General features: G+C 33.3%; 2 protein-coding genes across 3 annotated transcripts; both read right to left on the reverse strand.

Moving 5' to 3' along the window:
* Window positions 1-1,173: 1,173 nt before the first annotated feature.
* LOC145595387 (defective in cullin neddylation protein AAR3-like) lies at window positions 1,174-11,036 on the reverse strand. Of its 2 annotated transcripts, none has more exons than XM_081651788.1 (9): window positions 10,810-11,036; window positions 8,820-8,952; window positions 7,601-7,652; window positions 7,407-7,482; window positions 7,224-7,306; window positions 6,755-6,848; window positions 5,327-5,372; window positions 2,347-2,441; window positions 1,174-2,158 (listed from the first exon to the last, which is right to left on the reverse strand). In XM_081651788.1, the coding sequence occupies exons 1-9, from the start codon at window positions 10,865-10,867 to the stop codon at window positions 1,863-1,865; spliced, it is 933 nt and encodes a 310-aa protein (XP_081507914.1). In that variant the 5' UTR covers window positions 10,868-11,036; the 3' UTR covers window positions 1,174-1,862. The 2 variants fall into 2 exon arrangements, with proteins under 2 accessions (XP_081507914.1, XP_081507913.1); XM_081651787.1 differs by having other exon boundaries at window positions 6,755-6,851; window positions 10,810-11,034.
* Window positions 11,037-12,983: 1,947 nt separating this feature from the next.
* LOC145594317 (coniferyl alcohol acyltransferase-like) lies at window positions 12,984-17,055 on the reverse strand. The gene is made up of 3 exons (XM_081650649.1): window positions 16,615-17,055; window positions 13,746-14,202; window positions 12,984-13,504 (listed from the first exon to the last, which is right to left on the reverse strand). The coding sequence occupies exons 1-3, from the start codon at window positions 17,053-17,055 to the stop codon at window positions 12,984-12,986; spliced, it is 1,419 nt and encodes a 472-aa protein (XP_081506775.1).
* Between the last annotated feature and the right edge of the window lie 10,154 nt (window positions 17,056-27,209).

Consider the following 27,209-nt stretch of genomic DNA (forward strand, 5'->3'; position numbering starts at 1 on the left):
GTTGTGATGGGACTATGAATAGATGGGAGATGGAAGTTCTCCGTTTTGGTTTCTAATGATTCTTATCTGGCCATGGTATGATGATAATTCTAATACTAGTGAGCAGTGACATTATGGTTTCTATATTTTACTTTGGGTTGTTTTCTTTCGTGAATAACATATTCCGTGCATTAGCATTGGTATGCTCTATATTATTTGATAATTTCTTTCTGTAAAAAAAATTGATAACATATTTATATGGTTGTTAATAATAACTAAATCAAATTTAGACTAAAAAAAATATCAAAGAAAAAAGTCAATTATAAAACTAAACTCAAATTAAGTCCAAACTAAGCATGGTTTAAGTCTAATTTTGTACTTCATATAAATAACATACTTTTCTTTTGTTCCCATTTAGTTTTTACACTTGTATATTTGGAAAAAAGAGGGATTCTCAATGTTTAACCCTTTAACTTGTGTGACACAAAAATGATGACCCTCTCGAATTGAATTATACAAAATGACCTTATTTAAAAATTTTATCCCACCTATAACCTTATTTTCATAAATACTTAAATAAAATATAATATGATTAGATTTATTATAGTAAAAAAATAAATAAAAGAAAAAAATTAAATCCAACCACCTCCACCATCCACACTTGCACAAGCCTTCACCCGCCAACGCCCAAGCTTACCCCCGCCAGCAACCCTTCCCTCATCCCTATACCCAACCCCTCCGATTTCCCCCACCCCAACCGCCACCCACTCAGAATCCCAAACTTTGACCACTACTCCCTCTATGTTCTCAAACCATGACCACCGCCCAGAATGCCAAACCCACAACCAAAACCCAAACCCACGACAACAATCCCCAACCCCCCTTCTCTTTCTCCTCCACCCAGACCAAAATCCAAAACCACGATCCTCCATTTTACAGGATGGCGCTTGACAGTTGAATAAACTTGAAAATTAGAAACAAAATATAGATGATCAACTTCTCCTGAAAATTTAATTATTGCATAAAATAATGCAGCTGCAGTAAATTTCAAGGCCTGCCTCAGGCAAAACTCTATAAAATGTACAAGAACAGCAGTAATACTAATAATACAAAAGGGTGATTACTCACTTAAATTTTATTCTCTGAGATTTTTTTTTTTTTTTTTTTTTTTAAAAAAAAGGGACATATTGGATATAGTACACTATTTTCCCTAAAAACTCACTATCACCACCAAAAATTTTACTACAATATCACTCCAGTTTAACTGTATGACTGAACAATAACAACTTTTTGACTCAAACCTAATAACAAGAAAGAAAAATACACAAAGGGTATTGTCAGCAGTGCAGAAGACCAATTGCCAGCGAGCAAGCAGGCAGTCTTTGTGCTTCAGGGACCTCTATTTTCTAGCTTGCATTGACACCACATGTGAATCTTCAATGATGAATATGAGCTCAAGAATTTCCACGCCATCAAAACATTGAGGCGAATAATATGTAAGAGATGATGTATAGATGTATAATTCTAATAACAACATACAGCAGGCAGGGTATTGCAATTACTTCACCAGGCCATGTCTCCGCATATTTGATCATCATTGGGGAGGAACTGAAGGACTTGCTAGTAACAGGGAGCTATCACTGGCCTTCACCAATTGCAAAAGTTCACCAATTGAAATTCAGAGAAGATAGAACTATCCACAATGCAAACTAAGACATTTCAGTATTTTTCCTATTGTGAAGGTAATACATTCTATCCCAGAAAACTCACAGGCAAACCTATAGCCGGTACCAGTGCCATTAGTTTCGTTAAAATGAATATGACAAAAATATGAAGGCATCCCTCTATCATGACTATGTACTTCAAGTATATGATACCCTCTGCTACTGATTCTGCACAGGAGATGAAAAAAGAGCAGAGAAGCCCTTTGAAAGTCGGCCTTCAGCTGTGTGAAGAAATTTTGACGAACTCAATGGATTAACTGTAGCAGTGTGCAACCCTTCATCTAAAGCATCTGCAGTCTGATGGCCTCCACATCTCTGGTGCTGCTGTGGATGCTTCCTTCGCTTGCAGCTTATATTGGCATTTTTCATTTTTGCAGGTAGGGAGTTGATATCCAAATCAGTTTCCATCAAGTCCAGTCGGAATTTCCTCTTCAAACCAGGCAAGTTCTTTAATCCTGCAACACAAGCATTTAATAATGCATCAAGATTAAGCTACAAAGGGAATATAAAAAATTAATAGACTTCCAAAAATACATCATATGAGAGAGACAGAGAGAGAGGAATTGGGTTTGGGGAGGGGGGGGGGGGGGGTGCACTTGGTTGTCTCATTATTAATTTATACTGATTGCAAATGCATTTATACCTGGAAGAGTCTCTTCAAACATGGATGATTTGCCCTCAGGATCATCACAATCACAGGTGATGTTGTGACGGGTGCGGTTATTGGATCCAGTAATTCTACAAAGCATTTAATGGGCAAAGGTGAGAAAATATATACAGGAGGAGGAAAAAAAGTTTTGAATGATATTATAATCAACAAAAAAAGAGGCAAAAAAAGAGCTATATGAACCAGTCTCCCTATAATGGGTATTAAAGATAAGTCAAAGAAAACCCATAGAATGGTACACCAAGAATATACTAAAAATTGCATAGTGGATAAATTCGATCATGATGATCTGATAAAAAAATATTATACATTCTTCTAATTAAAGCTTCATTTCACCTGAAGATCTTATTTAACCATTGTTGGTTTGTAATGATGCTGGTAGCTTTGATCTGAACTTCTAAAATACATCTAAGTTTACCTTTAATAGTCTTGCTTATTTTTGCTGAACTTATAGAATTCAAGGTGAGATTGTGAGAAGACTAAGAACAAGGCCTGAGAAAGCATTTATCATCATAGATAGGGTAAGCTCCTACTCTATGCAACTCTTTGGCGGTACCCTCAACGAAAAAACTTTCCTGCTGTAAATTAACCTATTCCATTCAAATTGCCCTCTTTGAAATTCTATAACATTCCTATTCAAGTGCAAATGTCAGCTAAAAAAAATATAGAGTAATTAATTGCATTAAAATATAAACTTATATCAAGGGGTATTCTGGCCATTGGTACAGCTCGTCCATCAACACTGGGCAAACTAAATCTAGGCAACCTCCTTTGTGCATACCTAGCCAGGTATTGGTTGTGTAGTTTCCTCCATACACACTCAATATTCTCAAATTCTCCTCCACCTTCTAGTAATCACTTTAGTATCCTTTTCTTAAATCTTCAAATGACATTCCTAATCAAATCTTCCAAAAAAAAAAAATCTAGAATACATCTGGTTCACAACAGCTTTCATGTTTCAAAAAATCATTCATGATAAAATAATAATAAATAATAAATAAATAAATAATAAAAATAAAAAAATAAAAAAAAAAAGAGAATGGTGGTGGGGGTTAACATATATTTCTAAAGTGTCTTTACCAGCGGATATTATTGTATGAGTTTTAAAAGGTATGCTAACATACCGCCAGGTGGGGGGAGGGGGGGGATTTGTAAGGGCCAAATTTAGTTTTATTAAGCATATACAAACGATAGTTTGGAAATTACTCAAAAAGTATAGTAATCAAGATAAGGAGGCAAGATTGCAGAATAGTACATAAAATGAGGGCCCAAGGCAGAATCCTCACTATTTGCTAATCTCATCAAATGACGATTTAAAGCAATTTGTAACAAAGCACCATTTGGTATTACGATAAGCCCTAACTGAGCAAAACAGACTCCGATAAATACCCCAATCGAAAAAATGATGCCCTAAACCCATCCTCAGTCTAGAACTAACATATCCAATTTGCCGATTAACAACTTTAGGTTGCAAGAAAACAATGGCGTCCAAAAGTGGGAGGTAGAACAATAATAAGATTGCAGGGCCACTGCATGGTACCATATCTGATCATGCTCGCAGAATCCAATAAATTCAGAGGCACGAACAACAGTCACAAGCAGCAAAAGTGGCCAACAGTAATGAGGTAAAGGGTAATAACAGGCTTCAAAATATAGAACTGAAGAAAAGGGGAGTAGCACAACCCATAAACATTTTCCATGCGGTAAGCCTTGTATGTAGCTAGCCATACGTGTGGCCACATTGGTTTATACGAGTAATCTTCATTTATATGTCTGGGTGACCCCATTTATTCATAAGAATATCCTCATTTTGTCCATAAATGAAACCAAATTTATTATACGAATAATATCAAGCAATTTAAGAATAAGTAACCCCATTTGTTCATTTGAGTAACCCTTCTTTTGTTTTAAAAAATGAAAGAACGACTCCACTTAGTAACCCCTTTTACCATTTAAGTAACCCAAATACATCAAAGTTACCCCATTTTCTCATCATCGTGCCCATATTACTTAACTACTGCCTTATACTTACCTTTTTTTTTTTTAGTTGACAAGTATTCCTTTTTAGGAAGTTTATTTTTAGTTGACACGTTTCCTTTTTAGGTAAGTGTTATACCTTGCATTTATTAGTATACCCCACTTGCTTGATCATTCTCTCTCCTCTCCTTAACATGTGTGCCTAAATTGAACGCGTCAACTAAATAGAAACGGAGGAAGTATGTGAAGTGGGCCACTGGCCACACCATGCGAAGAATTTGTCTACTAACTAATAAAAAATAGCCTGCAATCCTTCAATGATTTCATAAATTGACCGACCAATGTTGCATTGTGGTATTGTATGATGACTTAGAATATTTTTTATAAGGAAAAAAAAGAAAGAAAGAAAAATTTGTAACATGACTTACATTTCAAAATAGGAAAATGTAAAAGCTACACCATCTTGTCCTAGAATTCTCTGTTTTTCGGCACGTAAGTTTAATTTTTATTTTCACTCTACCCATATTCATTTCTCTATTCTATATATTATTTTAATCTTTGAGTCAATTCCAACTTTGAAGTTTAATATAGGCAAAAGAAAGTATTTCTTTCGATCTAGCCATCTAGGTTCGACTGGTTTGTAATAGCTGAATAAAAACGCATCATAACTCTATAAATCTAGTGATATTATGAAAAACAGAACACAGTACGTTTGGGGTTGTGTGGGGAACATAACGTCTTAGACAACGAAAAATAATTACAAGACTGATAACACCAAAACCCACTACGATACTAACAGAGTACTAGCCAATTTTGTGGGAGTCAATAGCAACTCCAGCTCCTTCACCACTTCACCAGTATCAATACGCCCCCAAATACCACATAATTGACATAATATTAGTGACTGTTTCATACTTACAAAATGAATGAAAGAACACATTTGCGAATCACGAAGTAAATATTGAGATAGATATCAAACCTGTACATGTGCTCAACAAAGTCATCGATCAATGTAGGCCAAGCACCTGAAAATAAATTAGCCGCGAGAGTTAATTTGAAATATAACTTTATTTCTGAAAAGTACGAATTATTAATGTTGATAAACAAGAGTTATCGAACAAAATAGAAAACGAAAAGCCAACTAATAATATACAAGACTGTTCTAGCCTCGACTGTTTTCTAATTAATCCTAGTCATAATTTCTATGTAGTGTAAGTAATGGAAACAGACTTTGCATCCTTGATTGACTACTTTCAGAGAATAATTTCACTCAACAAAACCTGTAAATTCCTCCAGCAAGCTTCCTACCCGAATAATATGTTATTTCTCCCACCATTAATAGAGAGAATCATTCAGTGTGCTAGAATCTGAGCTCGAGAAGCCTCCATTCATAGCTTAAATCGAATAAACCTCTCACTCTAATATAGTTTTTGGGTCAACCAGTGTGTATTCCTTGCTTTTAAGTTTTAGAATACTACCACTGTTTCTTTTTAATTGCAACAAAAGATTTTTTTTTTTTTTTGTCTCACATATAATGCCCCTTTGTTGCAACTAAACAGAAACGGAGGTAGTATATTGTTGTGAATCAATAAATTTGGTATTAAATTTGTGAATCAATAAATTTGTTGCAACTAAAAAGAAACGGTTGTCAATCAATAAATTTAAAATTAGGCATAAGATTTGGGACAAAGTATCTAAGAAATACGATTTAATCACGAAAATCTTCCCATAATCGATCCTAACTCAACTGAGAAGATCTTCTCTTCATATATAGAAGTATTGTCTAACTTAATGATTAGATTTGCATGATTACTAAACAAGTCATTCGTACTTCATACTTCCATAACACTAAATGTCACAAAATCATCATACTTCAACACTAAATATGAAGCTATATCAACTCAAAGATTAAACTTCTAGCACATACAAATAACAGCGGCTAAATTCCCAATTTACATTGCAAAACCATTAATCTGCGTATGAATAAGTGTGAAGCCATCAACTGAACAAATTACCATTATATCTTTTTAATGACTACTATACACTGGGTATCATCTCATCATTGAGTATCAGCTTCAGTAAATCCATCACAGCCTCACAAGCCTCCAAGAGTGCAATCTCACACAACCAAAAAAACCCCTTTGGATCTTATCTAAATTTTAATAAACGTAGAAAAATAACTAGAAACAGAATTACTAATTAAAGACATAGAATGCGTAACAAGGTTAATAACTATGCAGCACAATGTAGGATAATACACAAATACGTAAAGTCCACCACACAAAGTACTTTAGCAATCTCAGCCTCATCATAAGACAAAACCCCATTAAATTCTTCTTGATAATGCTTCAAAGCTGAACAAAATGAAATCAAGCTAAGCTAAATAAGGAATTCCGGAAACCACTACCTTCAGGATCATACCCTTCCAGATCTTCATGTACACACCGGCTGAAAGCCAAAACTTGACGCCAGGTATCTTCAGAGAGATTGTGCTTCTGGTTCTTCTGAGATTACCCATTCAACATGAGTACATAAAATGAAATCCACAACTTCCATGCCAATAGAAATTTGAAAATCAAGACCCAAGATTAATAAGCTTAGCAGGAGGTAAATTACTAGAATGTACATTGATTTACATAAATCCATGCTCTTTTCACGGCAGATCTTCAACAAAGACAAGCAAATTAAACAACTAACAAAAAAAAAGTAATTAAGTATATACACAGACAACAGTAAATAAGCTTCCGTTAAGACATCACAAGACCACAGTAAATATGACACATAGAATAACAGACCTCAAAAATGACTACTGCACTTAAAGATGAGAATGATCTATACATCTAGAATTCGAAAATGTCAAAGCAAGATCATCCTACCTCAACAAAGTCACACCACTGATCAAGTAGCCTAAATCTTCCAGAAAGGACTAACTTCCATGCATCTATTGCCCTTCTTACAGCTAAAAGACAACAGAAGAAAATCCATGAGGAGTACTTCTATCTGTTAAGGCATCAGAAATACAATATGATATGGAACTAAGGAGCAGGAGAAATACTTACTGATGTTCTTTTGACCACTTTCACGACACATGAAGAATACAAAATCATAGAAATTAGAAAATTCTGAAAAATCTCCCTAGAAAGAATAAAGAAACATATATTACCATATGCAGGTATAAAAACAATCCCTAACGACAATAAAGTGCTCTTTTCTTTAAGATTTGGGGTGTATTTAATGCAAATATTAATCTTACCATTATATTTAAACGGGACATGAGCTTGTATAGTTCAGCCAAAATCGAACAGCTGCCAGCAGAAGTTTATAGCACAATAAGGAAAATAATTGAATAACTTACTAGGGTGAACAGAATTACAAAAGCAATCAAAACCATTGAGTGAACTTAAAACAAATTGATTGAAATGCAGCCAATCACCTTAGTTGAAGCAAAAGAGCAATTAGTAAATTCAACTTTTATACATTCCTTGAGCCAATGACCCACATTGGAAACATTGTAACCTTCGTTGTTGGTATTGCTAGGAAAATAGATACAATGCTGGACAAGAATTCAACATGTGGAAGTATTCATTCATATTCAACCAATTATTTGGTAGACACAAATTTGGCATGTCAGCATCATTTCTGTGTTAGGAATATCCATTAGGACGACTGTAAGGTGTCATCCATGATCCCTCCCTGAGGGGCAAAGAGAAAATATATCAAGCCCTTAACACTATCTAGCACCCAACCATAAAGGATGAGCGACAAAATTAAGATGATTCCCTCGAATCCATGATCTAATCCACAACATCAAGATCAACATTACTTCAATGCCTCTAAAGTGGTTCCAACCCTAAAATAAAGAAGAGTATATTTAGATCATCGCTGCTACAATGCAAAAAGGCCATTTCAATCACCTTCTTGACCCAAATCAGTAATATTCTGCTTAAATTGGTATTCAGGCTCTACTGAAATAGACCGATTCATAATCTCATCTGAACTAGGCAATTTGCAGTGATGAAAGAACATGACTCTTTTATATTTTTTTTCCTAAAAAAAAGTAAAAACAAATGTACACCCTGGTCCTCGATAACCGTCAATTTCTTTCCTAAACTCGGCATATAAGTGGCCTTTTACAATTCAGCCAATAAGATATTAAATGAAGTAGTGGAATGATTTTACAAGGACTCAAACATTAACATCTAACTCAAAGATAAAGCCAGCAAAAGCATATATTCAGATATTTACTTGAGAAATTAATTTATAAAAAAAAGTTACAAATATTGGCTCATGACTAATTTAAAAACGATTAACTTGTAAAAACTAAGATATTATTAACAGAGAAATGCAACACAATGCATCCACATTTTAGATATACAGAATTCATAATCTTTTTTGTTCAAATCATGCTTTGGCAAGGATGTTTTCAGTCAACTTTATTCCATATTATTGATTGAAGAATCTTTAAGATATACCTCATAATCATGCTTGATTCCACCATTTTTGAGAGATGGAACGTTGCCTCCCGTATATTCTTGGCCTTTTCTAAATCATTATTTAACATGTTGCTCGCTTCAGTGCAAGAATACACGTTTCCTGATCTGATATCTGACAAACAAGCTAATATTAATAAATAATAAAACAGTAATAAACCCTAGAAGCAATAAATAACCTTTGAACCTATATGAATAAATAACATTGCACATTCTATGAAGATGGATTTGGCTGTCACGAACTTAGGTTCACATACTATCTCCAAAACCCCAGCTATCCCACCATAATAATAAAAGTTCTACGTAAACATCATTAATTAGAATATCCCCTCCCACTGGGGGGAAAAAAAAAACAAATTTTCTTTTCAAAACAGGAATACCGTATTGAATTGTTGTGATGCCAAATTCTACCACACTAGAAAAAGGAACCGGTGATTTACTTTGGTCAATCGAGTGGCCTAGCTACTTGGCAGCATTGTGGTTGTGTACTAATTTTGAAGGTAACATATCATAAACTTAATCTCTTGGTTGATGGTTGATAATTAGTATATCTCACCTACAGATTCAGAAGATTTCACTAATTTATCAATATCTATTACGGAAGGAGAGATTGTTACATACACTCGGGCGCAACGTACACCCATGAGTATTTTGTTCTCATTATGATAATTGTTTTTCATTTAATCATCAAATGAAGAGCAAAAACTAACCTTGAGTTAGTTGGGTATGCGATGCACCCGGATGTATATAATAAATTCTATTATGGAAGAGTTCTTGGAACGTTAAAAGCATATAAAAGATAATACTTTTAACTTTCCTAAAATTCCTAAGTAATCCTAACACTATTGATCAATTAATGATTCGAAACTGCCGTGAATTTAAAAAGACAAAACCAATGAATGCCATTTTAACAAAAAGATTAATTCAACTACTCAATTTCCCAAACAATAAAATATTCACTAATTCACCCTCCATTACCCCATGATAAGCAAACAAATTCAGCAACATCCAAGAAAAGCAAATCAGTCCAAAATTCCACTAAACCGTACTGAGGTTCACATACTATCTCCAAAACCCCAGCTGTCCCACCGTAATAATAAAAGTTCCACGTAAACATCATTAATTAGAATATTCCCTCCCGCAGGACAAAACAAAGCTTCCATTCGAAACAGAAATACTGTATTGAATTGTTTTTATGCCAAATTCTACTACACGCTAGAGAAAGAACCAGTGATATACTTTGGTCAATCAAGTGGGCTAGCTTCATGGCAGCATTGTGGTTTGTACTAATTTTGAAGGTAAAATATTATATAACTTAATCTCTTGGTTGAAAATTAGTATAACTCACCAATAGATTCGGAAGATTTCACTAATCCGTCAATAACTACTACAGAATATTTCACAAATCCCTTAATAACTTAATCTCTTGGTTGATAATTAGTACAACACGCCAAGAGATTCGGAAAGATTTCACTAATACATCAATAACTACCACAGAAGAGTTCTTGGAGCGTTAGAAGCATATAAAAAATAATTCTTTTAACTTCCCTAAATTCCTATGTAATCCTAACACTCTTGAACACTTCGTTCTGATCAATTAACGATTCAGAACTGCCGCGAATTCAGAAAGACAAAACCAATGAATGCCATTTAACAAAAAGATTAACTCATCCAATCAAATTCCCAAACAATCAGATATACACCCTCCATTAAACCCATGATAAGCAAACAAATTCAGCAACATTCAAGAATCGCCAATCAGTCCAAAATTCCATAAAATGAAAAACCAATAATCAAACCAACAATCAGCAAAATAAGCAGAATTAATCATCTCAAAATGATAGCAAAACATAATCAATCAATAAAGAAAACAATCATCATGAAAACCCCAACAATCAGCAACAAGAAAATGACAAAGAACAGCATAAATTCAAAAACAAAATTGAATTTATGAAATTGAAATTGAAATTACCGCAGAATTGCCGGTAGATATGAAAGATATCAAATTGGGCAGAATTAGAGTAATCCATGATGAGATTAAACTTAGGGTTTCAATTTCATGAAGAAATCGGAGTAAAAATCGAAACCCTAAGCAATCTAAGCACGACAACGTCACCTGTATTTCGCTCTCAAAGTTTTCAGAGTTGAGTTGAGTTTCTCTCTCCTCTCTTACTGTTTTATACTACTAGTAACGCTTAAAGTTGAGTCGACTTGAACAAGGAAAAAAAGAAATGCGTGTATGCGAGAGGACGATGATATAAGTCATATAACCGTTGTTGTTAAGGTAGTGTTGATCATCATTCATCACTTTCTTATCTAAATCTATTAATACACAATCAAGGCAAGAGTGGAATGTAAGATTAACTAAGAATTGCCCGTTTTCGCAATTGAGATGTAAATTTATTCTTAATATGAGATTGATGATTTCGTTGGATTAGTGTTGATGTATATAGACTAAATGTTGCAATGCAGTCATCTTCGTTATTACAAACTGGTTTTGGAATTGTTTTACGCTGTTGTATCTGCAAATGGTCATCTGAGAGTTTTTGAAGTAAGGCATTTGTGCACGTGCCGAAAGAACTGAGGTCAAAACTTTATTCCAAAACTCATCCATGTGTGTTTGTAGGCTATAGTGATGAAGAGTATGGTTGTAGATTGTACGATCCAGAAAAGGATTAGTGTTGGCGCATATAGTAAATATAGTAATGTAGTCATCTTCGTTATTACAAATTGTTTTTAGAATCATTTTAACGTTGTTGTACTTGAAATGATATGTATTCCATTCCTCTTTCTACATGTGTGTATAATCATCATAATGGATTTTTTTTCAAGCCTTTAATAACGTAGAGTTTGTAGAAGAAGAGCGATAAGAAATGAAAACTTGAAGAAAATGATTATCGTACATGCATACAGATCGAAAATGTCAATGGTTAATGGAATGCATAAGGGCTTCTAGCGCCAAATAATAATAATGGGAGCTGATGAAGGGACGCTTAGGGATTTTCTTATTACTGAGGCTTGTAGCTAGAGTAAATATCTAAGAAATAGTAAATTTAGTCGTTTTTTTAATCTCAGATAGACCACTCCTCTAATGCATAAGCTATGACCCTTCATTACAAAATCCATTTCTGCTAATTGATCTCCTGACTTTTATTAACCTTTCTTAAACAAATCTATACTATTATATTACAAGACGTTACTAAAATTGTTATGTGCCACATAGGCTCCTCATTGCGCCATGTCATATACTCAATTCCTCAATATGCCATGTCACAAACTCTATTCCTTAAATCTCACATCACCCAGGCGACCAATAATTACACTATATGATGCTTCAACTAATTAATAAAAAAAACGTATGGATAAAGAGGTTCGAACAATCAACCTCTTAGATGAAAAGTCATTGTTTACCATTTAACTAAGGTCCCGTTCTCTTCACCTTATTTTTGCTGAACTGAAATTATTTTTGCTGAAACAAAATTATATTTGCTGAACTTAAATTATTTTTACAGAACTTAAATTAATTTTACTGAACTGAAATTATTTTTGCTGAACTGAAATTATTTTTACTGATTTTCTTTTATAATTCTTCTTTAAGAAAATTGAATTTTACTGAATTGAACTCATTTTTACTGAACTGAAATTATTTTTACTGAATTGAAATTAATTTTATTGAACTGAACTTATTTTTACTAAACTGAAATTATTTTTACTTAATATTATTTTTTTTAAGGTGAAGAGATCAGGGCCTAATTGTCACTTATGTTATCATCTTGCACACAAATTAATGTTATACTACAAAAGTATTAAAATTACATATAAACTAATAAATGTCTTTTTAAAAATTAACAGTTACACAACTACAAAAGTAGCAACGCTCAACTATACACTAGTTAATAATAAAAAGAGGATTAATAATCCATATCTAAGAGATACTAAATGTTAATATGAGATTATGCTATACTACATACATACTCATCCAACTTCACACACACACACACACGTACACACACAATTTAAGGGTGGTTAATCTAATAACTTCATCCCCCAATACTTTTTACAATATGTGATCCCCTATAAAAGCCTTGTGAGATTGTTTAATAAAAGTACATAATTATATTGCCTAATTTTACTGATTTGACATGGTTAATTGGAGTTAATCATCTCCAAAGAAAAGGGTTTGAACACATTAGGAACTTGAGCTTCAATGTAGTCAAGTTGGTCTTTGTGAAGGTGCATGTACACAACCCAATCTCCATTTTCTAGTGGTGTTGGCATAGGCATCACATAACCACAACTACCACCCCATGGAAAATGGTATGATCCGAAACTTGGTTTGCCCCATCCAAAGTCCACTTTAGAAACAGGAAACCTTAGGCCCGAAGACACCACAAAGGCCGGCCCATCACCGTCCTCGGTGCAATAGATCTTTGTCATGGCGGGCTCGGGGCGGTGTGCCTCAACCCAATCAATGAGGCCCAAGAAGTGATCCTTTGTTACTGATTTTGCTAGGAAATCATGCACCAATTTTGCCATTAGACTAATTGGCATGTCTATTATATCACCACATTTTTGCTCACCAAATGGTACTGATAGCACGTTTCCAAAATATGAATTAAAAGCTTGTGCTTTCTCCTTGATTTCTTCATTGCTTAATCTATTTCTGCCTGTTATAAATAACAAAAGCAAATTACAAGAGGTTAGAACGTTAAAAAATAATAGTCACAAATTTTTATGTGTCTAAAGTCAAATATTGTATAACCTTTAATATAACGATTTCAAATAATGTTTTGTGGTTATGTTACTATTATATTATGCGGGGTTGAAATAATGTACATATAGTAATTATTATCTACGATCAGAATTAGTATCGACAAATGTACGTGTATTTGTGTAATGCATGCTTACCATCTACAACGATGCCCATCCTACTAATCTTGTTCACATTATCCATTCCAAGTTGACATGCATGAGAAGCAATAATTTGCCAAAGAAAAGCACTAAAACTTTGAAGTTTGCTAATTTTCTTGCAACATTCAATTTGAGCCAATGATTGAAGGATATCAAGTTGGTATTTTGAGACATAATAAACCCGGGTTATAAGTGGGTCCATAGTTTGATTTGGATTTGGATTTGAATTTGAGAGGGATGAAATGGGTATATACATTTCATCAAAAGTGGAGTTATAAGTAACTGGGCTTCTTGGGCCAACAAGAGATCGTTGAAAATTTGGTGTTGTTGAAATGGGCTTAAAGGTTGCCATTTCGGCCCAAGTGACCCAAAACATGTTTGCTGAGTAGGCGTCTGCAACTCGGTGGTCAAATGCACAAGCCACTACTATTCCCCCACACTTCAACTCGGTCACCTAATACAAGTATAAACAAATAACAAATTGTCAAAAAAATGTTAATATGTATGAAAAACAATATTTTATGATGTATTGGGTTTTATTTGCGTTGTTGATATATGGAGTATCCGCCAATTGGTTGTTGGTGTAGTGGTGATTGGGACTATATTTGATAAAGAGGACCCGTGTTCGATCCCCCGCAACAACAATTGGAAGGAAACTGGAACCTAACCACCCAACTTATTTAATCTAACAAATATGGAATAAGAAGTAATAAAAAAGAAAATCACTGTGATTCATTGTCTTTTTATTTTTAAAAACTTCAAAGCAAACAGCCAAACACTCCACTACATGCAGGGCCGTCTATTACATTGTTTTCTATGAGCTTTAGAACATGACCCAAAAAATCAAGGGCCCAAAATTAAGAAAGTTACTGATTAATTTTTATTTTTTAAAAAAATAACCTTGTAAAAGTTGGTCATTAATTCATTATCATTTTCAAACCAAACTCTTCATATTCTTCTATCCCTTCCTACCTTATAAAAAGTATTCCCTCCATTCCCAAAAGTTCAACCCCTTATGGCTTAATTTTAGTCCCGACATGATCGACTCATTAACATTAAAATACCCATTAATTTGCAACAATATTTGTGCAAAATTAGCTTCCCCATTTAATTTTTTTTTCCATGTACTTTTATTACTATCTCTCTCTACTTTTTTATAAATACCATGTAAATTTATCTTTCCAATATACTTTTTCTTATTTAACTTTCTTAATACCCGCGAAATCAACCCAAAAGGGTCGTTCTTTCGGGGACGGAGGGTATAAGATTACTCTTATGAATAGTATGATGCCAATTATATCATTCAAAATATTTATATTTACATATGTACTCTCATTAATAATACACGTTTTTCTAAAAATAAATAGTGTTTGGACAATCGGACCATCTAAAATGTTTATTTACTTATTTACCTTCACTAATGATAATTACATCTTTTTTGAACAAAAGAATATATTTATACCCCTAAATATATTTGTTTATAGTATAGTTTTTCTCATTAATGCTGCCAATAGCTAAATTTGTGATGTAAAGGCAAACCGAAAGAGATTTCAAATATAGTTAGCTATAGCACGCGCATCGTACGCATTAGCTACCCTAGTTTCTCCAAAAATAAGCTTTTTAGATTGAATTTAATTTTTTTTTTCTAATTTATAATTATGTTAAGACTCCTTAAGACTCAATAAAATTTATCTCTTCAATTGCTCAGACTCATTTTTGTACATATAAATTAAATTATTAAAGTTTTTTAAAGATAAAAAAAAAAAAAATTGTCAAAAAAAAATTAATTGAGTTTTAAATTGAGTCTGAAGTTGAGTCTTGAATTTTCAAGACTCCACTTCAAATTTTATTAAGACCAAACTTCATAAATGCTTAAAAATAATAAAGTCTCGTGTTAAGACCGCAAAATTAGAAAATGATGATGTCATCTAGAATCTTAAGACCTAGGGCACAGGGCCTCCAAATTTCGGAAACGACCCTGATCACATGTTTGTGGGGACTATGCATTATCACTTCTCCAGACATATTCTAATCTACGACATTAACCTTTAATCAATAAAATGTTAATTGCTAAAACCATGTGCATGTCCCTAAAATAAAATAAAATAAGATAATAATAATAATAAAGAAAAACCTCATGTAACAATAGCAATTTTTAGGGACATATATATATATACATACATATATATGTATATATATGTATGTATGTCATCCTATACTTCTGATATTTCTTTTTTATTTACTTGTAACACTTTGATTTAATAAAATTAGCATTGATGAGTTATAATTGTAGGAAACATATAATCATCAGTCATGTAGGATCTTGTTATATTCTCTCTAATTTATATTTTCATAATGTCAAATTTTAATTATTTTTACGCATTTAATTATAATCATAGATATAAGTGAATAAAATAGTGCAATGATAAACATAAAATGACATTTTATGAGTAGGAAAAATAAACAGAGAAAAATAAATTTTGTATAAGTGATAGCGTAATTAAATAAACTTTTAAATATTTTTCAAGAGCTATACACTTGTAGATCTCGTTCATTTAGTGTATGTTAACAAAATTGGTAGAAAATTACATGTTACGGAGTAATTAATTTGTTATAAATTCCAGGACCAAATACTAATAACAAGCAAAATTCACTCAACTATTGCACTCATAAATTCAATTATAAATATCTCTAATTTTCATAAGTAAAATTATTTAAAATATATAGATACTTCGTATTTTAAAAGTACGTATACAATACTTTTTTTTCAAATCACAAAATCTAGTCAATTTATAGAATATGTAAATATTGTCAAAAGTCAAAATGTAAATCGAACAGAGGAATTATGTAAGGGCTAAGCAATGACCTGAACCGAGAACACGGCATCTTTCTTCCTAGGCACCAATTTGCCTTCAATACTTTGATCCGGATTATACAAATCAAGCTCACAAAGATCAACGTCCGCAAATGCTTCAACAAACTCGACACCGCGATTATTGCATAGAACTTCCGGCTCGCCATCGGAGTTCTTAACAACTTCACCTGCAAAGGGATAGAAGTACGCAAGTGCTTCAGCTAAGGATTTTTTTAGTACACTCACCTTACACTTGAACGTATCGTTTTGTTGTCCTTCGTCGTCACGTATGGTTGTAACACTATTTTTGTAACAGAAAAAAACATTAACATCTAATGGGGGTAACAGATAGTCCAAGTTTGTTAAGGGTAGCCGGTGATCCTGTAGTGGCACGGCCGCTGCCACGATGTGTTTAGCCGTCGTCGAAACATTGAAGTCTCTATGGACACCCATTATTGGAGTTAGCTAAGAGATATTGGCAAAGGAGAAAGCTAAGAAGGAAGATATGTGTAGTTTAGGAAGGTATGATTATATGATATATTAGGTTGCTTGAGTTTATATTTTCTTACCAGAAGGGTCCAGAACTATAGGTCCTATATATAACAACTTTCTAAGGGTTCGTTTGGCATTGCTGTGGTTTTCTGTTTTTTGGTTTTCAAACTCATATGATATAAGTTATATAATTAAACAAAAATTAGTCAAACTTATTTAAATCATGATAATTTTGAAAACTGACAACAGAAAAGTGAAAACACTTTTTTCTTGTTTCCAGTTTTTGGTTTTTTGTTTTTAAAAAAACAGAAAACTGAAAACAGAAAACGATGCCAAACAAGCCCTAAGAGTAAGGTTTTGAGTTATTCAATAAAAAATATAATTCAAAATTTAGAATAGAGTGTTATAAGAAATACAAAGTAGGTCAATAGTTCCCTTTCAAAAAAAAAAAAAAAAAAGAAGTAGGTCAATAGAAAAGGTGGCGCTACGGCCAATATAAGCTCTTACAAGTTGAGGTTATATATACGTGTTATCAAATATGATTTCGAACAATTGTTACTAAATTCACATATATCAACTAATTAGTCAAATAATAAGTTTATTAGGCTATATTTGGCATAAGGCACTTTAAATGATTAGATTTATTGTCGAACATGTTAAATAATACAAGCACGTACTCCGTAAAATTATTTTAAGATGATATAAAGGGATGAATTCAGATGTTACTTTGAGTACCGTATCAAAATTATATATTGAAATTAATTTTATATTTATATTGTCTAAATCGATTATCTCTATTGTTGATTAAATTTGAAGAAGTTAGTAAAGGAATGAATTTCAGCCAAATTTAAAATAAATATACGAAGTATGTAGTTCTATAAAACACTTGATGCCTTGATGATGTGATCAACTACGTCATTAATTAATACTACCTCCGTTTCTTTTTAGTTGACACATATTCCTTTTTAGGAATTTTTTTTAGTTGACACGTTTTCTTTTGGGGTAACTTTTTTACCTTGTATTTACAAGCTACCCCACTTGTTTTTTCATTCTCTCTCACTCTCTCTCCTCTCCTTAATATATGTGGCTAAATCAAACGTGTCAACGAAATAGAAACGGAGAAAGTATAAGTTATTACCTTATTAATTTCAATTAACTTGTCAATTTTAGCTCATTTTAAGTATCAATCGTTGCCAAACAATTTTAGATAAAAGCAAATTAAGGTACAAAAGTAAAAGCAAAGCCTAGCCTAAATGAAAAGAGATAGATGATTATAAGCCTAAAATTTCAAAAAAGTGAGGAAGATTATTAGTGATACTTTGAGATTGTATGAACGTCATACCATATACTAACCAACAAAGAAAATTATATAAAGATTATTCTAAGTTTGATTAATTCGTTAATTAAAATTTTTCCCATTGGACGTAGATGATTTGATGAACTAACCTAGTGAAATTGGATAATTCCTATCTACTATATGCCAAAGTTTAGTTGTTGGGTTCGCTGGGATAAAAGTTTTGATGACAAATCTATACTATATATTAAAAGGCGTACATAAATTGGTGTATGTGCCACGTGTACCCCTTCTCACACCAATATTACGCCATGTCATCATTCAACAACCTCTACCTTTATGCCACATCATCATTCAATGATACAAATTAAAAATGTATGCAAAGAGATTCGAACCCAAACCCCATTGAATAAAAACTATATGCATTACCATCTTAGCTTGAATTAAATTATAATCAATTAATCCACATTTATGTATAAATACATATAATACAAATGTAGAATAAAAACAAAAAAAAATCCAAAATGAGTTATTGTTGTTATTGTATTCTAATTTACCACGTTAAAAAAATTGTTAAGTCTTTTAAAGCGTCTAATATATAAAATAAAATTATTCAAAGTATCACCCGGGCAAAGCCCGGGCCACACACTAATTAAATTAATTAAAGCCTTAATATATATTTTTTGAACCGATTTATCAAAGTAATACTACGTGTTTATTCCTCAATTACTTTGGTATGTTTATAAGAGCAATCACAAAGTAATTATTGTTTAAGTTATAACGGGTGGGGTACGGTAAGACTGATAATGTTTAAGTATGTCAAAATAATGAAAAGAAAATACTCCCTTCGTCACTTTTTAATCTTTATGTATTGACCATTTTTCTCTCATAAAAAGAATTGAAATGTAAAGATTAAAAAAAAAAAAAAATTGCTTGAGGGAGTAAGTTAAATAAATCTTACATATTCAACTATTTTATTAATTATACAAGATAAATGATATTAAAAAAGATTTTTGGCCACGTTAGAAATAGAATACGAGAAAGAACAAAAAATAATCAACAAGAAACACACAAAAATAACTTGCCAAAATACATTGTCGGCATGCGAGAGTAACAAAATTGTCGGCATACGAGATCCATGATATACATTGTCGATTTGTGGGCATACGATCTTGAAACACCTAGCCAAGTTCAAAGTTGCCTTCGTCCTAGACGTGAAAAGGTTGATAATTTTTGAGGGTTTGGTCCCAAATCCAGTCTAAATTTTTTAACTCTTTCTTTCAAGTTATTTAATTTAATTCTTTGATTTATTATTTTCATTGAAGTTTACTAACTTGTGTATTTTGTTATTAGAAAGAGATACGAGGCTTCAAAGTAAGTGGATTAGCTTACTATTGCAATGTAGAGAGCATGCTTGTATTGTTTAATATTCCTAATATCATGTTAGGATGTTATTATTGCTTTCTAGTATCATGTTTAGGGTGTCTTTTACTCTTTTCTAATATCATGTTAGTACCATGCTAGGTTTAAATCTTTGATTTTTATTGCTTAGTGACATGTTAGGATTTGTTATTAATCTTGTAAGTATCATGCCTAGGATCTTGCTATTATTATTAAGCTTTATTATGCCTTATCATGATTATGATTATTATTATGTTGCTTGATATTATGATATTTATTGTTTTATTAATATTGCTTGATCACGCCTTTTATGCATGTTAAAGGGAATTTATACTTGAAATCACGCTTAATAAGATAATTAATAATTTGGTCTAGGCTAATATGATTTTAATTCAAGTGATCGCCAATAATAGTTTTATTTGTGCATTAATATTCAACCAACATAGGTAATCAGGTTTAGGATTAAATTAATGTTTGCATATTAGTCAAAAAGCGACAAGAATACGAGTTGAATAAAGTAAAGGCCTATTTTATAGGGCGAACCCTTTCTTTTGTAGATTGGATTCGTACCATCATCCCCGAACCCTATTTGGTTCAAGACCTTATGGAGTTGACAATCTCATGGATCGTTAAGGGGTGTAACCTTCACCTCGTGATTTGTTTACAAGTTCCTAAAACTTGTTGGCGACTCTTTTGCTCTCTTTTTTTTTCCCTTTGGACGCCACCATACTTTAGTGTATGATCACAGTGGGGTTCAAGCTTGGGGTTATAATGCTTGAAATATTCCCTACAGTATCATTTCACAACAATTAATGAATAAGCTAATTGAAAAAGCTCCTAAAATGAGCTTTTTCAAAAAGAGCTTATTTAGTGGAATAAACTCTTTCAATAATCTTACTACCAAACACTTGTATTAGCTTGTTTGACTAGTCAATCAGCTAAAGTTAGTCAAATAAGCTAATATACCCCCAATAAACTTACTACCAAACAGGGCCATTGTTCAATTCTCTCTCTAAGAACTCAAATCAGGTGGTCTAATGACCTAACTATTTCTTACAACTTTCTGTCTATTGATACTAAATATGAGTAGGTGAGGATGGGTAGTGTAACAAAAGGTTGGTAAGAGAGAGTGTGTATAAAAGGTGAGCGGGGCTTAGAAAAATATGAATAAAGTAAAAGACAGAGAGTGAAATTTAATTTGTAAATATTTGCATAAGGGTAAAGTATGTTAGAAACTAATAAACATACACACAAAATCGGAAAGTTGTTAAACACCACCCACAATTTTATCAAAACACCTACATTTTGTGTGAATAATCTTCAATACCCTTACTAACCCCCTACCAATCTTCTATCTCCTTTCTCTCTCATCACCCAACCAGCTCCACATTCCTCTTGCACCACCAGCTTCACTACCTTGCATCCCCAACCACCACCACCACTACCTGCAACACTAATCTCCCCACATCTCCCTACCCCTGCAACACCCGCTAGTAGAAGGGGTAGCGACAAAGTAGGGTCATTGCTCGTCAGAGGCGACCGCGATGGATCGAAGATGGCGGCTTTACAAGGAGGTTTTTTTTTTCTTGGCCCAATAGACTGTATACACCTAAAAATGTCTCCCCAAAACCAAACCCGATGATGAACAACTTTTCACCGCCATTAGTTGGTCGGGTTGAGTATTTAATCCTGAGAGTGCTTAAAATTCATATTCGATCAAATTCAGTTCATAAAATAACCCACGGATCAGTCTTGATGTTTAGTCAAAGCATAGTTTCTTTTTATTTTGCCCCAAACCTTTTTATTTTATTAATTTCATTTATTATTTTAGCCCAATTAATAATAATAAATCAGAAATGGCCCGAAATTATCAATCGGCACTAAAAATGCTGAACGAAATTAGGGTTAAAAGTGAATTTAGACGGAAAATCGGATTACAGAATCCCGCGTCACAGGATTTGTCCACCGTGTCACGGGAACATGTCCCGTCTGACGGTGGGATTCCCCGTGACACGGGGCAATTCTGTGTCCTTTCCGTGTAAACCCTTCACGCGTTTTCTTCCCTCGTACCCTAAATATCTCCCGCGTCACTCACTGGTCCACCGTGTCACGGTAACATGTCCCGTCTGACGGTGGGTTTCCCCATGACACGGTGCCCTCTATCGTGTCGCGGTGCATATTTTTGGGTTTTTTTTTAATCTTTTTAGGGTTCCGTGTGTTCCCTCAGCACATTTTTTCTATAAATACCCCCTCATTTCAGATGTACGGGCATCAATGAACTCTCTCATTCTCTCTTCTATGCTCTAGCCTAAACACTAGCCTACCCTATTCTCTCAAAATACCTTCCTTAAGCACTCCAAGCTAAGGAGTCCGTACTTTACCCAAGGTTCTGTCCTTAAACCACGGCGTGAAAGGTAGAACTGTTTGAGGGTTTGGCCCCAAATCAATTCTATTTCATTTAATTTAATTTCATTTTAATTATTGTTTTATTAATTTTTCCTTGAAGTTACTAACGCGTTTATTGTTTTTATAGTCGCAAGCAAACAAAATCAAAGTAAGGAATCATGCTCCTTTTATTTCTATTATTTTTCTAACGATTTTATATTGTTGGATTTATTGCTATGATTGCTTCCTATATAAATGTTGATTTTATTATATTTTTGTATGATCACCATGCATATTGCATTTTAAAGAGAATATGTAATTGAAAATCACGCCTAATAAGATAATTTGGACAACCGGTTTAGGTTCCTTTAATCTTGTTATTTAATCAAATGATCACTAATAATCAAAATTATATGTTGCATTAATATTCAACCAATTTAGCATAATAATAGTTTGGAGCGAATTGAATATTTTGTTTGTATGCCTTTGAGATCACTTCGTACCATCATCCCCGATCATCATTTCGTGGTTCCGAACCATATGGAGTTAGTAATCTCATGGATTATGAATGGGGTGTAACCTTCACGGGTCAATCGTTGTTGCCTATCGTTGTCCCTTTTCGTGGTTGCCTTTTATGATCCGTGAACGGTTTACAAGTTTCTTAAAAACTTGTTGGCGGCTCCCTACTTTCCTTGTCCTTAATTGTGTCCCTAATTGTAATGTCGATTCCCACTTCCTATGAGTGCCAAGCATATTCACACATATTTAACGTAGGCGCACTTCGAACAACGCCTACGTAGATCACTGCCCAAAATCGGGCCACGTGAGGTTACCACTGGCGCAAGAAACTGGTTTCCCTGACTTGGGTGTTTGTTTCGCAAATTGTTATAGGCTTAGAATCAAGAATGAAATCATAACAACGGTATGGATTTGAAACTTGATTCTTAATATCATATGTTTGGTATGATTATGAAATGAAATGTTCAACGTTGGGACTTGGGATGAACCAAAATTATTGGGTATTAAGAATTCTTTTATATGATATTGATACCTAAGCTAAAAGTTTTGGTACGTATGAGCCAATCCATCATCACCTCCCCTCTCTATATATGTTTCTATACCCTAGAACTTGGGGGGTTTGAGGTACAGATTTAAAACTCTTAATGTAACACTTTTAACGTATGAGCCAGTCCATGAGAACTTATGCTCCTTTTTCATCAAACTTGTCATGGGCTTCATCAAACCTGGTTCTGATACCACTTTGTAACACCCCCAAATCTCTCTCTACGAAAATACTAGTATAATACCTACAATTATACCATAGATATAAACTTAGGCGTATTACCGCCGCGTAATTATGCAAGGCTACTCAAACTTACTTAATAAAACCAATACTTTGCAGCGAAAAACTTCAATACTCTTTATTAATAAAACCATAAATAATAACCATTGTCATGAGTACCCAAAATAAAGACAAAGACCAACATTCCTAATCTAGATGAAGACATTCACAGGACTCCATATGCTCACATATTAACTTCACCTGAAATTAGTCAACACTGCTTACCATTAAGGTAAACAGGCCAGGGTGAACCAAAACAAATAAGAAATACAGGTTAACAAAATATGCTAAGTACGATAAGTGAAACATAATTAAATTCAATTTATTCATAAACATGCTTTTAAAATCAATAACAATAATAATCGAAAAATTCTAAGGCTCATGATTCAAAACCAATTCTCAATGTTCTCAAAACAATTCCAATAACTCAATAATGATGATTGATAAAATCAATTAATTTCAAAAACCCATTTTTTTTTCTCTAAGTGTGCACGCCCCCAAGCTAATCTCCTACTATTTCAAGGCTATTCTTGGAGAAAGACTAGGTCATCCAAAGTCCATAGTTTTCAATGTTCCGCATAGTGGGATTAATATAATAAACATGCTTGTAAATAAAGTTTTAAATAAATATATCAATCAACCTCTTTAATTCAATAGTTCCTATAAATACTCAAACTCCTTTTTAATTAAAACAACATGCTTTCAAAATCAAACCTTTTAAACATGAATAATAATTTAAATCCTTCAAATCATAATATAAAAATCAATACTCCAAATTATTTATCAAAACCAATTATTTAAACATGCTTTTATTTCACCAATCATAATTCAATTTAAACTAATTCAATCATCATAATATCATTCAAAACGTGTTATTCAATTCAATCACTTTCAAAGGTATCTAGCCACCTAATCGTACATTGATCCTTGCTAGCAAAACCACACAAAAGAACCTCAAGAACCTTGATTGAACACACCCTAATAAAGAATACAACCTTAATTAATATAAGGTTAACAAATAATCACAACAATTAAATTAAAAAGCCACAACTATATGTACATGAACCTTTCAAATTATTTTCTCATAAACACCATTATAAATCTGATTAAAACTAGTCATAATAATTTTTACAAATCCCATAGCTCCAAATTCGGACCATATAGTTGTATTTAGGGAAAGTTTTTGCTACAATTTAGGCTTTAAAAAATAATTGTCTAAATAATATATTTATTTTGTATAAAATAATTAATTAAATAAATACCAATTATCCACCAATAAAATAACTAAGAAAATCAGATTTTCTATATATAGAAAATCCGAAATTCTCGGCCATAATTGGGAATTTTTGGACCTTTTATATAATTAAAAAAACAATTTTTACTTTAATGGAAATATGTGAAATGTATACATAATCCGGTTTTTAAAATAAAATAAATGGATAATAAATCTTATCCAAAATAATAACTAGATTTCAAAATACTTTTGGTGTCAAAATTCAAATATCATTTTTGCTCCAAAATTCAAATAGAAAAATAAATTTCTAAAATACCCTTTTTAGGAAATAATAATAAGAAGAAGAAAATACGTATCAAAATACAGGGTATTACACTTAAAATCATAAAACAAACATAAGCGATGAATTTAACCATATTTAACCCATTCTTCAGGGCCGGCCCTGAGGGTAGGCCTCGAGTGCCGTCGCCTAGGGCCCACGCCAAAAGGGGGCCCACAAATAACAAAAAATCAGCTTCAATACTTGTAGAAAGCTGCTCCGTACTTTTGTTTGTTTTAAAAAAAAAAACAGCTAGATTGAAAAAGATAATTATTGCCTCTTTTTAGCAATTAACATTAAATTAGAATATTAATTAGCAGTCAATTTTGGTAGAGATTACAATGCAACGATTCACTTCTTCTTTTAACTACCTGTTTCTATGAGAATCTGCTACAAAAATTTTATCTTTCCAAATACACCGTTTCAGATTTATTCCATTTCCAAATTTCAAGCCTTTTAATTTTGGCTAATTAATATTGTGGCATTGGTTAAAATATTAAATCAGGTACTCCGTAAATAACAACAAAAATAATTCATCTAGGGCCCATTATTTTTAATACTCTGTATTATGATTTTTTAGGAGGGAGAAATTAATTTTTACTATTATGCAAAGTCATTATTGTGTATAGAGACTTACTATTTAAATAATACTACGCGGTTCAATTTACTCGCAACAAAGGGGTATTATTTGTGAGACATAAAATATTCCTTTGTTGCGAGTAAATTGAACCAGAGGTAGTATAGGTTATTTTCATTTTGTTTATAATTAAATCGATTGCGTAAAAAAAAAAAATCTGTTTACGTAAGGGCCTTTTTTTACATTATGCCTAGGGCCCATAAATTTCTAGGAACGGGGCTGCCATTCTTCATATATTTAGTCAACTTTCGCGAATCACGAGCTAGTGAATTTAATTGATACAAGTTGATGATGAGTAATCGTTTGTACATTGTTACGTACAATGCATTACCTTAAAAAACAAATTTTACGTACAACGAACACATTACATTGGCCGAGTTCAACATATAGGAAGTTGTTACAGAAAGTTTCAACGTTGCATGCATGATGGCATGCATTATCTTTATTCACGTAAATACGTAATCCCTTATATTAGCATGCTCATGAACACATTCTTAAGATAATTTATGTACTCATTCAATTAAAACGTCTTAAAAAAGACTGAGTCTCAAATGTGAGAAACCTTTTTAATGTTTTTATTTTTATTTCTTAAATGTCAATGTTGTCACTTGTTGAAATTTTCTAATTTTTAACTGTTATAATCTTGAAGAACAAGTAATCCTTGATTTAGAATTGCTAGCTAGAAAAATTATAATTGTTAGAATTGCAACCATGAGATTCTAATGGCTGCGGATGTTCTTAAACATGATTAGAATGATTGGATAACTAGATATTATATTTAAACAGGATTCAACAAAGGGAATGGGAATCAACTGTCCCGATTGCCTTTGTTGTTGTTTGTTAAGCACTTTTTTTTTCATTCCCTTTACCCCCTCCATTACCCCAAATCCTTCAAACTTCATTACCCACCTCCTCTAGACTTTTCTATTCCCTTTCCTTAGCCACCCCTCCACCACCACACCCAAACTAGCCACCACCCTTATACCTTACCTCCACCGCCTAGTCGCACCTCCACGGATCCACCGACATGCGCTGTCCCTTCCCCGACCTTCGATGCCCCTTCCTCAACCTTCCATGACCTTCCCCGATTTCCACGACCTTCGCCGCCCCTTCCCCGACCATCGCCGCCCTGTCCTCGCCCATCGCCGCCCGCTGATAAATTCTCCCCCACCTCCTACCGCACCTCCCCCACCCCTCGTCGGTCTTCCTCACTATTGAAACCCACATGCGAAAACCTAAAAAAACCCATCTTCACTGTTAAACGGCCAATCGACCCTCCCCCACCATCGAAACCCTAGGCGCTAGGGTTTTGACGGTGGAGGAGGGCCGGCTGACGGGTTTCACAGGGAGTGAGTAGTGATATTCGAATCTAGGGTTTTCTGGGCTTAGGAGGTTTTCGGGGGAGGGATGACCTCCACTGGGTCGACGAGGGATGGGGGAGGGCTGGCGAAAGGCGGGGAACAGTGGAGGAGGTGCAGTGACTAGTTTGGTGGCTGAAAATTG

Source organism: Chenopodium album, chromosome 19 (genome assembly GCF_948465745.1).
Source record: "Chenopodium album chromosome 19, dcCheAlbu1.1, whole genome shotgun sequence".
Classification (NCBI taxonomy): Eukaryota; Viridiplantae; Streptophyta; class Magnoliopsida; order Caryophyllales; family Amaranthaceae; genus Chenopodium; species Chenopodium album.

What these genes read in the sequence shown, in the direction of transcription:
- LOC145595387 (XM_081651787.1), bottom strand. Translation starts at nt 10,867, where the DNA reads ATGGATTACTCTAATTCTGCCCAATTTGATATCTTTCATATCTACCGG. An exon ending in AAGTGGTCAAAAGAACATCA is followed by an intron (nt 7,307 to 7,406) that starts GTAAGTATTTCT and finishes GTTGTCTTTTAG; the next exon opens with CTGTAAGAAGGGCAATAGAT. An exon ending in TTTGTTGAGCACATGTACAG is followed by an intron (nt 2,442 to 5,326) that starts GTTTGATATCTA and finishes AATGCTTTGTAG; the next exon opens with AATTACTGGATCCAATAACC.
- LOC145594317 (XM_081650649.1), bottom strand. Translation starts at nt 17,055, where the DNA reads ATGGGTGTCCATAGAGACTTCAATGTTTCGACGACGGCTAAACACATC. An exon ending in ATGCCGTGTTCTCGGTTCAG is followed by an intron (nt 14,203 to 16,614) that starts GTCATTGCTTAG and finishes TACTTGTATTAG; the next exon opens with GTGACCGAGTTGAAGTGTGG. An exon ending in GATGGGCATCGTTGTAGATG is followed by an intron (nt 13,505 to 13,745) that starts GTAAGCATGCAT and finishes TATTTATAACAG; the next exon opens with GCAGAAATAGATTAAGCAAT.